General features: G+C 37.1%; 1 protein-coding gene across 1 annotated transcript in view; it reads right to left on the bottom strand.

Moving 5' to 3' along the window:
- LOC135209991 (ER membrane protein complex subunit 5-like) overlaps positions 1–16,415 on the bottom strand; it is a 116,011-nt gene that overhangs the window by 63,703 nt on the left and 35,893 nt on the right. The window contains exon 3 of the mRNA XM_064242723.1: positions 10,940–11,043. Within this exon, the coding sequence (XP_064098793.1) occupies positions 10,940–11,043 (104 nt within the window). The remainder of the gene's footprint in view (positions 1–10,939; positions 11,044–16,415) is intronic.

The following is a 16,415-nucleotide window of genomic DNA, read 5'->3' as shown; positions in this document are numbered from 1 at the left end:
TGTCTACCAGCTACGAGTGATGATGAGATAAACAAATAGTAGTGGGAGTATATAATTTTTGCCAAAATACCTTGCTCATGTGGCTTCAGAAAGCACATAAAATAGCTCAAATAAAAAAAAAACACAGCTGATTAGGCTCGCTTCGCTCCCCCCCAATGAAAATCTGAAATGATGCCCCTGCAGCCCCTCCTAAAAATAAACTGATGGGCTAAATGGGTGTGCCCAATCCTTAATCTGGTTAAAATAACCTCTGCTTGTGTCAAACTGGAATGACAAAGGTCATGGCATTACATACTTATATATTTTTTATCATTCGCAAGAAGAAAAGTCCACCTTTGTTGCCATTTACTTATAAGACCTAATAGTCGAGTACAGATATGACAAAAACCCTTGAACCGCCCAAAATTGCTAGAAAACATTTTCCAGCTGATTCTGGTACTATTTGATGTGGAGAATGACATAATAAGTCTACTAATTTCTGATCATTGGAAAGCTGTCAAATCCAAGATGGCCACCAATACATTAACATGCAAATAAATTTCATATTATTTACTTTAGAATGATAATTATGATGTCTATACCTAGGTTTTGAGGGTCGGGGAATGCAATGGAAGTATTGAAATAATTGAATTTTAATGATATAGGATCAAAATCACTGTTTATATATTCTACACTCTTTCTTTTCAGGTATCTTTGGCTGTTAAGTGTGAGGATGCATACTCATCATTGTTGTCAGGTCAATCATCCTTGGGGTGTGTTATGACATCAGATTCAGTGGTTAAAATCAATCTGGAATTGGGAAAATTGAAGTCAGAACTTAGTGATAGGTCAAAGACAAGTCATCTGTGGCTTAATTATCAGAAGATGTTGGGAGTTGCAAGAAGATTGATCATGGCAGATTGTACTGGATCTTGGTTATTACATTTAAGTGCTGTTTCTGAGTCTCTCCCAATATTTGGATCAGCTGGCCACTACAGTTATCTCAAGTCTGCACATTTCTGTCTAAGAGATGGAGCAACTAGAGCTCACTCATCCAGACGTGTTTCAGAAATTTTCCAATGGTCTTCATGTGATCTGTCGTAGTGATCGGTACTGGGCAGGCCTTAGTTCTGATCTTGCTATTGAACAAACTTTAATGAGGTCACTAAAACCCTCGGGTGGACTGACTCGGGGAAGTGGTATGACAGAAGAGCAGAGGTCATTGCGGACAACGTCAGCTCCCATCACTGCTGAGTATAACAAGGCAATGCAAGAATTAAACGACCTTTCCTACACTACCAGTGATCAACATAAAGATTTGACCAAAGCAAGGATGAGGAGGGACACTCCAGACCTACAAAAGCTCAAGACCAAATTACTATCTTGTTCACCCTTTTCAGAAGACTCCTCACTGCAGAATGTAGTCAGTGGTGTAGTGGCAAATTCCAACATAAATGTTCTTGAATACGAGTCCGTTGGAAAGAAAATAATTGAAAATATAATTGGGCAGTCTACTTTCAGATACTCTTTTAAGAGAAAAGATAAACCCATAATGCTTGGTGATGTTTCTGCAATCAAGGTAGCACCAGATCAAAGTATTGATCCCGCCCTATTATTTGAGAGATTATTGGTAGTGGCAAAAATAGGTGAGCTGTCACTGGAAGATGTTTTAGGATATGAGCCTAGACCATTCCCACCAGCTCTTTTTCGAGGTTAGAAATGTATTTCATAAGCCAGATAAACCACAGCTCACTCATGCTATCTCAGACCATTTGAAAGAAGCACGTGTAGATCCACCTCAATCCGCTCCTCAGCGAGAGCACTGTGTCCTTGATGGAGGGTCCTTATAACATCGAGTACCCTGGAAAAAGGGAGATAGTTACGGCGCAATAGCTGAGTCATATGCAGATTTCACCATTTGAAAATATGGGGTGGCAACAGTAGCTTTTGATGGCTATAATGGAAGTCCATCAATCAAGGACAACACTCAACAAATGCGTTTAGGGCAGAAAGTTCACCCTGTTGTTAGTGTTACAGCAGAGACTTTGTTCTCTGGCAGGAAGGAAGAGTTTTTGTCGAGGGATATCAACAAGCAAGCCTTAATTGATCTGATCAGTGGTAAACTTAGGAAAAGAGGATGTGTTGTCATCAACTCACCTGGTGATGCTGACATAGATATTACTAAGGCTTACTAAGGCTACAGTTGAAGCATCACAATTCCATACCACTACGTTGATTGGAGAAGACACAGACCTCTTAATTCTACTCCTTCATTATGCACAGACAGATAGCACGGACCTTTATTTCAGATCGGATAAATCAACGCCACAAAAGTGTACCACATCAACAGTCTTAAGTCAGTCCTAGGAAATAAACTATGCTCTCAGCTGCTTTTCATCCACACTTTTATTGGATGTGATAGTACATCGCACATCTTTGGTGTAGGAAAAAGGGCTGCATTTCAAAAGTTAGTCAAAAGTAATTCTGTATTGCAATCTTGTCCTGATCAATTCCTCTCTCCAAACCAAGAACAAAAAGTAATTGAATACACTGGAGCCAAGGTAATGGCTGTACTATTTGGTGGGAAGGGTGCAGAGTCACTGACATCTTTGCGCCATAGTACCCTGTCCAAGAAAATTGTGTCCTTAAAATCTTTTGTAGCACCGAAACATCTACCCCCAACAGTCTTCCACCAAATTTCATTCTCTCAGAGTTTATTACCAGATAATGGTGTGGATTGGGAAAGAGTGACATGAATGTGTTGAACTGGGGTTGGAAGATAGAGGACACTAAGTTAACACCAGTAATGTCAGATATGAATGCAGCTCCAGACAATCTGTTAAAAATAATACATTGTAACAGCAAATCTGCCTGCCGATCATTGCGGTGTAGTTGTAGAATGTATGGATTACCATGTACACCTGCCTGTGGACAATGCCAATTAAAAAATTGTGATAATCCATACAATCATGTCAAATTCAGTAAAGAGGAAGATGAGGAGTATCAATTAGTCTATGTATTAACACTGCTAATGAAATATGTATGCACTTAATAGATAGTAAGATTATCATATTATTAAGTTTAGACTTTTAAGACTCTGGTAGCAACCAAACACACTAGTTTCATAAGTGATGTACTGTTAAGTTATTGTATGTTTTGTATATACTATTGATGTTTGATATTATACGGTTAATTTAGGATATATCTGCATATCAGTGGCCATTATTGGATACCATCTTGTATTTCATTATATGATGATTCAAACGAAATTTGACTGTTTCCATTGTATTCTTTGACCCAGAGAAGTGATTATTAAGGAAGTTAATTACACTTTTTTATGCATTGGTGGCCATCTTGGATTTCACAGCTTTGTAGTACTTGTATTTTGGTAGACTTTTAGTATGTCATTCTACACATCACATGAATTCATAAACAGTTGAAAAACCTGTTCTAGCAATTTTTTTAGGGTTAAACCATATTTGTACTCGACTATAATAGGACCTTTTAGGTCTGCATGAGGCCCTTTTCTGAAAGTTGTTTCTGATAAAATAGTAGCAGCTTTTGCTTGTCTGTCATCTCACTTCCTTGAATCCCCATGTGAGAAGACCCAAACCAGATAGATATGATAGGTTGAAGTCCTAATTCCTGGGAAAAAAACTGGAGCTTTGTTCCCCCTTCCTGCATGTGAGGTGTCTCCACAATTGTTAGAAGTCATGAACTTCCTAACTATCAAATCCTTTCCCATCCAATTTATTCTGTAGTTATTCCCTCTCCTCCTATTACTTTCTATATTCCTTTCACTCTCATGACATACCCTAAAAACTTAAAGTATCATTTCCGGTATTTTAAAAATTTCCCTCTTCCCATCCTTTCCTTTCAAAATTCTCTCCCCTTACTCTCTTCACCTAAGACACTCACAACTCATTCACATATTGCAGCTTCTTTTCCACTGCCTTGCTGGTCGTTCAGGTTTCACATACATAAAACAAAATTCTCCAAAGGTACCCCATGACAGAAAGTAAAGTACATGCAATGCAAGAAAATGTTAAAATATCTAAATTTGAGGAAAAATACTGCAAGGTTTAGCATTCTATAGTATCCTTTAAAAGACACTTGGTGCTGTAGTATACAATTATACAGTACCAGGTTTGGTTAGGATTAAGTTAACACCTTCAGTAAGTTTACAAATAGCTTTCATAATCATGTGTATAATTTAGTTCAGTAGCTCACTGAACCTGATGACTGGGGTTTAAACATCCATATAAGTAACTCTAAGTATACAAACTTAAAAAAGAAAAGAGAAAAATGGTCAAGCGGCTAATGTGATTCTCTCTTCAACATCAGCCAAAGATTCCACTTCACAACTCAAAAGCTGCCTGGGGATGTTCACCTAAAGAAATAAATCTGAGAATTACAGTATAAAAAACACATTCAATGGTTTCATATGAAAATTAACCAGTAACGTGAGTGATTATAAGTGGGTTAGTGCTGAGATGAGGTACAGTAGTAAGTAACACCTAATTAAGAAGATCCTCTCATATTGATGCAAGCATCCAAGCCCCAGTACAAAGGTAAAAAGACAAAAACTCTTTTATTTACACTACATTTCTCTCATCCCACAATAGATCCTTCTTGCATGACATGCCAAAAATTATAAGCTATATAGCATCCCAGTGCTGAATGATTGATTCCAAAAAGTCTTGCCTATTGCAAAGCTCAATACCAATCAGTTTTCTGTAAGTTTCATTCCAGCTTCAAATAAACTATGAATGATCTTCCACATCATGCAGCTGAATTGTTGGAACTTTCCATTTCTTTACTTATGTATTTCTTTTACTGCTCTGGGCTGCTTTTACTAGTGGGTCCCATTTCATGCCCTTCAAGCCCAAGATCAAGTCCAAATCTGTGTTAAAAGTCTTCATCGTGGATCAATCAATTAACCCTCTTACGCCGAAGCCCTAAAAATCAAAACCTCTCCTGTATGCCAGCGCCGGTTTGGAGTGAGCGCGGAAGCGGAAAAAATAATTTTTTCAAAAAATCACAGCGTGCTCAGTTTTAAAGATTAAGAGTTCATTTTTGGCTCATTTTTTTTGTCATTGCCTGAAGTTTAGTATGCAATCATCAGAAATGAAAATAATATCATTATCACATGTAAATAATGACGAGGATAGGTAGCGAAAAAAAAAAATCATAGATAATTGTATTCAAATCACGCTGTGCAAAAAACGGTCAACGCTAACGAGTTACTTTTTTTTCGTTGTATTGTACACTAAGTTGCAATCATTTTGATACATAATACATAGTAAAACAATAAAAGCAACACCATATTATCACAAAATGATGTTATGAATTCGTAACGCGCGGACGTAAAAAAATGTTATTTTCAAAAATTCACCGTAATTCTGAATATTGTTCTAGAGACTTCCAATTTGTTTCAAAATTAAGACAAATGATTTAATATTACGATACTGTAAGAGTTTTAGATTAGAATTACAGATTTCGACCATTTCGGACGAGTTAAATTTGACCGAATGTCGAAATTTTTATATATCTTCTTCTTCTTCCCAGCTTTTTCCCATTTTTATATGGGGTCGCTGTTTCGGATGAGCCGTTTCCATCTATTTCTATCTTGCGCTTCTGCCTCATCAATTCCCTTCTCATGTAAATCTCCTCTCACACAGTCCTTCCATCTCTTTCTTGGTCTCCCTCTCTTTCTTCTTCCTTGCACCTCCACTCCCATAGTATGTCTCCCAGCGTGGTCCTCATCTCTCCTCAACAGGTGTCCATACCATCTCAGCCTCCCCTCCTGCACTTTCTTTGATACTTCCACCACCTTAGTTGACCCCCTTATGTAGTCATTTCTGATCCTATCCACTCTTGTTACCCCAGACATCCACCTAAGCATTCTCATTTCTGCCACATCCATCTTCTTCTGCTCTGCTTTTCTCATGCTTGCTGTTTCCGTACCATACAGCATTGCTGTTCTTACCACCGTCTTGTGAAATTTTCCTTTTAACCTAAGCGGCACTCTTTTGTCACAAAGAACTCCCGAGGCCGCTCTCCAGTTGTTCCAGCCTGCCTGTACCCGATGTTTTACTTCTTCTTCCATACTTCCTCCAGCGTTAACAAAGGATCCCAAATACTTAAACTTATCAACTCTCCTTATTTGCTCTCCACCAAGCTGAATACTTTCTCTATCATCCCCCTCAGTGGTGGTGCACATATATTCTGTCTTGGATCTACTTATTCTCATTCCTCTGTCCTCCAGTACTTGTCTCCATCTTTCCAATTTCACTTCCAGATCTTCCCTGCTCTCTGCACACAGACAATATCATCCGCATACAATATGTTCCATGGTACTGTCTCCCTTACTTCCTCTATTATAACATCCATCACTATGTTAAAGATAAATGGCTCAGAGCCGACCCCTGGTGTAATCCTACTCTCACCTCAAAACCTTCTGTCTCCCCAACACTGCTCCTCACTCTGGTAAATACATTCCGTACATCTCTTGTATCAATCGCACATACTTCTCTGGCACCATCTTCTCCCTCAGGCTCCTCCATACCTCTTGTCTCGGGACTCTGTCATAAGCCTTTTCAAGGTCAATGAATACCATATGTAGGTTCCCTTTGTCTTTCCCCGAATTTTCTCCATTATTTGCCTCAGACAAAATATACCATCTGTTGTTCCCCTTCCCTTCATAAATCCCATCTGCTCTTTACCTATTTGTACTTCTTCTCTCAGTCTAGCATCTATCATCCTTTCCAGTATCTTCAAAGTGTGGGACATCAATTTAATGCCCCTATAATTACCACACTCTTGGACATCGCCTTTCCCTTTAAAAATTGGGATCAATATACTCCCACGCCACTCATTTGGTATCTTTTCCTGTTCAAGGATCTTTATCATAAGATCGTACAGTATATCCACTCCTTCATCTCCTAATGCTTTCCATGCCTCCACCGGGATCATGTCTGGTCCGGTTGCCTTCCCATTCTTCATCTTCTTCAGTGCATTTAGTACCTCTTGCCTAGAAAACCTCATTACCATGCCAATGTTCACTTGCCCATCCTCTCTTATTAGTCTATTATTTTCTTCATTTAACAACTGTTCGAAATATTCTTTCCATCTCTTCACAATGTCTTCCTCCTTTCTAAGCACTACACCCTCTTGATTCTTTATTTGTTTGATTTGTGTTTATATCTTTGGTGCTCTTATTTCTAGCCTTTGCTAGCTTCATCATCTTCTTTAATCCTTCCTTTGTCCCCAGCTCATTATACACTCATCATACGACTTTTGCTTTAGCTTGGGCTACCACCTTTTTCACCACCTTGTTTTTCTCTCTGTACCTATTTCTGTCTTCCACTGACTGTTGACTCTTCCCATCTTTTCTTTGCCTCCTTCTTATCTTTTACTACTTTCTCAATGTCTTCATCCCACCACCAACTATCCTTTTCTTCCCATATGATACCAGATGTCTCTCCTAGCAGCTCCTTTCCATGCCTTCTTATTGCTGCTGCATTTCGTGCCCACCATTCTTGAACATCTTCAATCCCTATATCAATATCCTCCAAAACCCTCCTCTTAAACTCTCTCTTCTTATCCCCTTCCTTCTGTAATTCGTACCATTTAATTTTCCTTATCCCTTTAGCTTTGGTTTTTCTTTCCCTTTTCAACTTCAAGTCCATACATAGCAGCCTGTGTTGGGGGGCTACATGGTCGCCTGGAATAACTTTGCAGTTCTTGACCTCCACCAGATTTATCCTTTTATACAAGAAATAGTCTATCTGAGAGAATCTTCCCCCACTCCTATATGTTATTAGGTGTTCCCTTTTCTTCTCAAAAATGTGTTTACTATTGCCATGTCGAATGACACAGCAAGTCCACTACACTCTCTCCTTCTGGGTTTCTCTCCCCAATTCCATGGCCCCCATGCACCCGCCCAATCGCCTCATTTTCACTTCCGACATGGCCATTCAAATCTGCCCCAACTATCACCCTCTCATGCTCTTCCAGTTCTTGCATTATTCCATCCATGTCTCTCCAGAAATTTCCCTTCTCTTCTTCTGTGCAACCAACTTGTGGTGCATATGCGCTTATAATATTCAGAATCTCTCCTCCATAACATATCTTCAATCTGATGATACGGTCATTCTTTCTATGCACTTCTATTACCGAGTTCTTTAGTTCACTAGACAGTACTATGCCAACTCCATTTCTACCTTGTTTATTTGCTCCACTATAATATAGCTTATATCCATCTCCCAACTCTTTAGCTTTATTTCCTTTCCACCGCGTTTCTTGCACACACACAACATCTACTTTCTTTTCTCTCATCAAGTCAGCCAATTCTCTACCTCTCCCAGTCATGGACCCAACATTTAGCTGACATACTCTGAACCCAATGTGAGCTCGCTTCTTTAGCTGCACCCGCTCCTGATGCAGTAGCCCTCGCCTTACCACAGAGTTAGGGCGATGTCTCTGTGCGTCGTTTACGGAGTACGCCCTAGCATTACCTCTTTCCATATTTCGGCTCATTCCATTTTTTGGTTTTGGCACAGATTTTTACAGCCGGATGCCCTTCCTGACACTAATCCCTCCCTATTTTTATATATATATTTTTTTATATGCACATATTTCGGAGATGGAAAAAGCTACAACCTTCACTTATTTTTTTATTGTATTCTTCATAAATTTTTGCACATTTTGATATATGAAACTCTATAAAACAGCTAATATGAAGAGGAGCAAATATTAGGATAATGCAATATACGTATTTCGGAGACATGCGGCCGTGAATCGGCGCGCGGAGTAAAGGTAAATATATTTTTCAAAAATTCACCATAAATCACAATATTGTTCTAGAGACTTCAAATTTATTTCAAAATGAAGAAAAATGACTGAATATTACTAGGCCGTAAGAGTTTTAGCTTACAATTGCGTTTTTCAACTATTTCGGTAGAGACAAATTTGACCGACGTTATTTTTTTTTGTTTTTTTTCTATTTATCGTGATTTATATGCAAATATTTCAAAAAAAGAGAAAGATACAACCTTCAATCCTTCTTAGTTGTATTCTACATTGAAATTGCACACATTTTCATATATAAAACTTTATGTAACAGCTAATTTTAAATGGTGCAAACATTTCGACAATCGCACAAAAAAAATTCTGATTTTTTCGGAAAAGTTACCGCGCGGACGTAAGGAAAAAATTTTTTTTTTCGTAAATTCACCATAAATCGAAATATTGTGCTAGAGACTTCCAAGTCGTTGCAAAATGAAGGTAAATGATTGAATATTACTAGAATATAAGAGTTTTAGCTTACAATTGCGTTTTTCGACCATTTCGGTAGAGTCAAAGTTGACCGAAAGTTGAAATTTTTGCACTTAACGTTATTTATATGAAAATATTTCGAAACTGATAAAAGCTACAACCATGGGTTGTTTTTAGTTGTATTGTGCATGAAATTGCGCACATTTCCATATATAAAACTTTATGTAACAGCAAATTTAAAAGGGTGCAAACATTAGGACAATGGCACGAAAAAATTTATCGGAAGAGTTATCGCACGAACGTAAGGAAAAAGTTTTTTCATAAATTCACCATAAATCGAAATATTGTGCTAGAGACGTCCAATTTGTTGCAAAATGAAGGCAAATGATTGAATATTATTATAATATAAGAATTTTAGCTTACAATTGCGTTTCTTGACCATTTCGGTAGAGTCAAAGTTGACCGAAGGTTGAAATTTTTGCACTTATCGTTATTTATATGAAAATATTTCAAAACTGATAAAAGCTACAATCATGAGTATTTTTTTTTTTTTGTATTTTACATGAAATTGCGCACATTTTCCATATATAATACTTCATGTAAAGGATAATTTAAAATGGTGCAAAATTATGTCAAAGTGACAAAATAATTTTTGAGATGTGTCACTGATACTTTTAGTGTGATAAGAAAGAAATTCGCACTTGCGCGCCTGCGTAGCGATTGTAAACACAACAACGCCTTGATCCGTGAACTCCCAGCATCTCCCCAAGGTGCGTGATTCAAAAGTTTTCGGCTGGTAGGCCTATCGCGAATTTTTTAAAAAACTTTTTTGAGCCGATGTATGATACGTCCAATCGGCATACGGGAGACATTTTGACTCGACGTTTAATACGTCCAATTACTGTAACATCCCTTACAGATGCTGTAAGGGATGTTACAGTAATTTACTTATTAATATTTCTTTACACCTTCCACTCATCACATTAATAGCCAGAAGTTTCACTAATAATATAATTGAACTTCCATATTACTGCAAAGTGAAAATGCTTTTAATGACACACAAGACAAGTAATTCATTATTCTAAGAACTGCTGACATCTTAGACCATTACTTGTTCCCAGGTTCCTTGATAAACCTCTTTCATATGCCAGAGGAAGGAAAACCTATGAATCTCCTGAGATAACCCAAAAGATCCAACCCTAACAACCCAACCAGGCCAGGTGCAGCCAAGACTAATCGGTCCCCATTTCAGCCACCAAAAAGGAGAGGCAGGAGGTCGAAGCTGAAGACCCTTCTTGGGGAGTGTAGAGAAGTTCAGAAAGAACCGAATTCCTGAAAGCATGCCATCACCTTCTAGTAAAAATTACACAGACTTTTAATGAAACATGCACGGACTAAAGTACTTTTATTCTGAACACCTTGGTTTCTAAATACCTGTCATCAAGATATATTTAGTACTGTACAGTATTTCATGATACTTCAGAAACTCTTCTCAAATGACATCAAATACTGTACCTGCAACTCTAAGAAAAAGCTTTTATAAGATTCACTTAAGATTGCTTAAACTGTTAAAAACAAATCACCTTTATAGATCATTTACAATGAACAAACAATACAGTTAAAAGTATTATAAATATGGATGAATTATATAGAACATTTGAACTTGGAAGAAATAACTTACTTGTTTTGAAGTTGTACATTGGCTCTAATTTCCTTGAAATCTCCAGCAATATGAAGAATTCCATACATTGCCAGAAGAAGACTCCAGAGACCTTGCACACCAATCTGAAAGAATGAACGTGCGAAGAATTTTACTGAAATTCAAGTCAAACATTCTATTTTCTACAAACAAAAGGTTCTACCAGACCATCCAACAGTACATGTAAGCCTTTCCAAAAAGCCATACATATGCTTATGCTAAAACCTAATCCACTTTGGAACAAACATTCCACCCTACTTCCATTACTTCCTGATTTTACAACAAAAAGATGTTTTTTTTTTTTTTTTTTTTTTTTTTTTACCAGAAAAAACTACAGCCTCAATATCAAAGTCCAAAAACTTCCTATATTTCACTTAGGTGATGAAGCTAATTAATCTTTACAATATCATTACCTTTATTTCCAGCTTTTGGTCAAGCAGTTTCTTTGAGAAGAAACTACAGTGGTACCTCGAGATACGAAATTAATCCGTTCCGAGGCGGCCTTCGTATAATGAGTTTTTCGTATCTTGGAACACATTTTACATGTAAAATGGCTAATCCGTTCCAAGCCCTCCAAAAACACCCCAGTAAATTATATTTCCAGGCCTAAAACACTTGTCCTAGGGTTACAACGCCGATCCGACAGAAGAAATATGACTCCAAAAAGGCAATATTCAACTGCATGTAATGTTCAACCCCATTTTTACTGCATATATTAGGACTTTAGCATATGTCCCTTAGCAATAAGCCTAGCCTATGTTAGCGGTTGCTACTGTAGCCTAGTCTATGATTCTGACATCTAAACCTAAGAGCTAAAAGCTTAGAATATGCCAATAAAATGTATAAATAATCATTATGTACTCATTTCAAATAATTATTAATTAATCATTAACTATAATACACAAACAAACAAAAAACAAACCTTCCAACCAATTGTTTACATTCAGCTCTTACCCGCCTTATGAGTATCGAACAAACGCCAAGCAATCATTTTTCCTAGCACACAGTAAGCCATAAATTGTCATTAGTATCTCTCTTCAACTAATGAGACTACCAAACAGTATAATAACCATTCATTTCTATTCTTTATTCTATCTTTACCTAATGTTTTTTTTATTCAATGTATTGCATGAATAAGTTTTTCAATTTACAGCATCCTTTTACCAAGAGAATACTTAAAGCACAAGAGGTAGATGCTGACCAATAGGAAAGCAGGACCTTATGGGGTGACTAGCATCAGGAACCAATGGGAGAGCGGGAGGATGGTGGCGAGTTTACTCAGTTGGCGGCGCGGGAGTTTTAGAATTGTTCTCGGTGGTCCGGGCGAATCTTGGGACTTTACAGCAACAACCTTTCGTATCTTGAAAACTTTTCGTATGTAGAGCAGTAAAATTTTTCGCATTGGCTTTCGTATCTCGAGTTTTTCGTAAGTAGAGCCTTTCATATCTCGAGGTACCACTGTACTCTCTATTTCAAGGGTTTTCAACCTTCCCCCCGTATCCTTTCGGGCATTTGTAATGTCAGTAATGTACCTGCTTTACTATGTACAGAGGGGAAGTAAGTGCATAACTCTCCACACATAATCAATAATATTGTAAACATAAAGAATTTCATAAAAATATAAAGACAATTTCTTATAATTATTTGCCTCTGGCTATACAGTAAATTTTCAAAGTTATGGTACTGAGCTGCAAAACCAAATTCATTATTATTACATCAGCAGCAAAGGGAGTTGATGAAATGGCTGAAACTATCCTAGTTGGCCGAGGAGCAGTTTTTGCTAAACCACACTGAAGGTCGGCATGTACATTCATTTGAAACCCAAGGGGAGCGCGTACCCTTGGCATACCCTTGGCGTACCCCAGGTTGAAAGCCCCTGCTCTATTTGATAGAGAACAGTTATTCAGATCTGGCTAGGCCAATCTGGCAAGGTCTTAAAGTTCATAATCAGGATTCTGATATAAGTGTAAGTGCAATTACTCTCCATACCTGGTAGGTTATAAATTACCATGACCAAAACACCTAAATCCTCAGCATCACCAAACATCCAACCATCATAACCAGTGCAAGTGGCCTTAACAGACGGGATGGCAACATCCCTTTCTTCGTGTGAAAATAATGAGGTAGAAGAGAAGCAGGTGAGGGAAAACAATTCTGTTCGACACAGACTTCGTGGAGCAATGCAAGCCTGATTAATCAGAAGCATCAGCTTTTGTTGTTGTGAAGATACCCCCTCATCCCAGTTAGTCCTAGACTCTCTAAAGTCTGAAAAATGCTCTAAGGGAGGCTCTGGACACTGGTTTAATGTGCACTCGTCTCCCTGAGACTTAATTTCTTACAAACAATAATTCTGAGTATGACCAGAGCTATGCCCATTGTTCCTGCTAAGTATAAAAAACAGAATTAACCATTGTACAAGCTGAATTTTAGCAACGTCCTAACATTTTTTGTCCTAGTTTCTTATTTCACAGGTATTTTGTGACATTTTTATTGGCAATACATACTGATAAATGCAATCATATAATAAAATATTTCAATATATCTTCACCTCAAAAATAAAATTTTATAGCTTTCAGTGCATTACACAGAAAGCTGAATTACCAAATGTGCTCTTGAAACATCATAACTTGAAATATGACATCCAAAAAGTATTGCCGTAATGTATGACTGCAAATAATTAATGGCAATAAAATCAAAACTTGATTCTGCATTCATTTCTAAATTTATGAAAGAGCATTAAATTTGCATGAATGTTTCTGCACAGCATTCACAGCAACTAGTTACTACATGATGCAAATTTCATAAACTAATATTTCAATGTACAATATATTAGTACTTTGATCAGTGGACAATTTTCCACAAAAACAAACCTAAATCCAACATCAAACGCCACCTTTAAATTCCCTCGCACTTTCAACAACAATAATTTGAACACAGCAAAGCCATAAAGAAATAAATCTAGTTCCCTAAAACAGTCATGGTATACTTAATGTGCTCTCATTCTGCAAGACAAAAAATGCAGAACAGTTTCCATGGGGAGGCACAGACTCAAGATGAGCTTAGTTAAACAATCTCCTGTCTTTAACACTAATATTTATATTTTTAACACTGAAATCCAATTACAAAACAAATATTTATCTATCTTTAATTGATTCATTTTCCCTTATGGTAGTTGAAATACATAAAAAAACCCTTACAACAATTAAACTAGTAAACAGATGTGATTCTTTAAACCTAGCAGACAAAAGTTAATAAAGAATTATATAAAAATTAAATTATATTAAATAATCTTGAAATATTCATACAAGCCAATGACATATATTCATGGAAAGTGGTCTGCATCTATCACACTCAACACAATAGTATGAACATCACGCACTTCAACTTTAATATAATAACCACAGAAGACAAAGTACTTGCAATTAACAAACACGTACAAATACTTCTGCGGATGAGATAACTTTCTTAAATATAGTAGCACTAAAACTTTTATAGCTGAAAACAACATACTAAGAGAAATAATTCTACTTTAATGCCTGAAATAAACAGGAAAAGAAAGGTTAGGTTAAGCTAGGTTGGGTTGAAATCAGTTCAACACTATAACATTTCCTACGTACTCAACTTTCAAAACCTAGAATATATTCACCAGAAAAATCTATGTACATAACACGATCATGATGCTTTAGGTAGATACAGTAGTCGCATAACAGGTTCGCAGTAGGAGAATGCCAAGAAATTTTTTTATCTATACAGGTGATAGAGTTTTAGGAGTCCGAGCTGAATTTTATTTTATGCTCTAGGAGCATAAAATAAAATTCAGCTCGAACTCCTAAAACTCTATCGCCTGTATAGATAAAAAATATTTCTTGGCATTCCCCTACTGCGAACCTATTATGTGACTACTGTATCTACCTAAAGCATCATGATCGTCACTTGAATACTTGTGTGGCAAAATAACATTCACTGTAGTACCAGTATCTAATCACATAAATTTTTTTCAATATACGTACTGTCTACACACAGTATAATACACTCTTTTAATACATAAGTGAACAGACAAGAATTTAAATCTACTCTACTCTGATGAAAATTTAAATACTATGTACTTCTCATTAGAATCACAGGTGGCAGGGAGTTTAAACTGCTTCTTATTTACAGTTTATTTATTTGGTCTTTCACTAATATATCACTTATAGTTCTAAGATTTTTAGTTTTTGCGACTGAGAGATGAAGTAAATGCTTTAATGCAACTCCAGAGTCCATACAATTGCCCCCGATGGCATTGCAGCAGACGTGATCACTTTAAAGCCCGACTCCCTCAATTTATTCAGGACATCTGTGGGATACATGTAAGGCTGTAGAGTAAGAACTCTCTTACCACAGGTTGTGGGCTCACATCTTCCATAGGAACCAGCCTTTTTGGTCACAACACCATTTTCGTCAAAACTGAACCCCAGAGATTCAACAATTGGGCCGTACACTTCTTCCCTCTTAGGTATCAAACTATCAAGGCCTTCTACCTCAACACCTGCATGACCAGGTGTACCTTTCACTATGATATATGCCATAATAACCATCCTAATGTGAAAGATGACCCTCGAAAGTGGGACCTTCCTGCTGCATAAATGATTTGCAATAAGTAAATTACTTGATGAACTTTTCTTCATACAAAAGCCACTAGTATAAACACAATCACCGTAAGCAAGTCAATGGATCAGTCCATCTTTTAGCACAGTATAATGTAGAGTACTGAGTAGCAATACATAACAAAGAGGGGGCCACACATAAGCTTTGGAAAGGCTTCCAAAGAGATTTCACAGCACTTTCATGGCCTCTCTCTTTCTCTCTGTCTCTCTCTCTCTCCATCTTTTTTTTTATATCTGTGCTAGAGAAGAAATCTTATAAAAATTAACCTTTAAATATTCTTTAAAATGCACTGAAACTTGAGTACTGTTTTTCTACAGTTGTAACCTTCTTCTGCTAATTAATTAGCGTGATATATCTTGTAACACAAAGCATTTTTTAATGATAAAATCAAAGTGCATCATCATCCATCACTTCCGTGAAGATATGACTAAACTTGAGAAAATATGGCTTCTCTGATGGGGGAATCTCTGGGATTTATCCAGCTGAGCTGTTTCTCGCTTTATGATCACTAATCCTTCAGTCCTAGTGTACTGTGTGACCCAAGTTCACGAGTTCGATTCTTTCAACTTTCAACATCACTTCATAGACATTTTTGGATTTTAACCTTTCCATTTCCATTAAATCATTCTTCCACATTTCAAAATTTCATCTATTTGACTGGGCACCGACTACATTTCCATTTCTATTCTCTAGAACAGTGGTTCCCAACCTGGGGGGCGTGCCCCCCCAGCAATTTCCAGGGGAGGCGCGAGCCCTATGGAAAAATTAATAAAAAAAAATCTATAATTATATTTGTTATTCTCTTAGCAAA

This window comes from Macrobrachium nipponense, chromosome 39, assembly GCF_015104395.2.
Source record: "Macrobrachium nipponense isolate FS-2020 chromosome 39, ASM1510439v2, whole genome shotgun sequence".
Classification (NCBI taxonomy): Eukaryota; Metazoa; Arthropoda; class Malacostraca; order Decapoda; family Palaemonidae; genus Macrobrachium; species Macrobrachium nipponense.
Note: the sequence above shows the minus strand (reverse complement) of the source record. Positions and strands in the feature narration are given on the sequence as shown.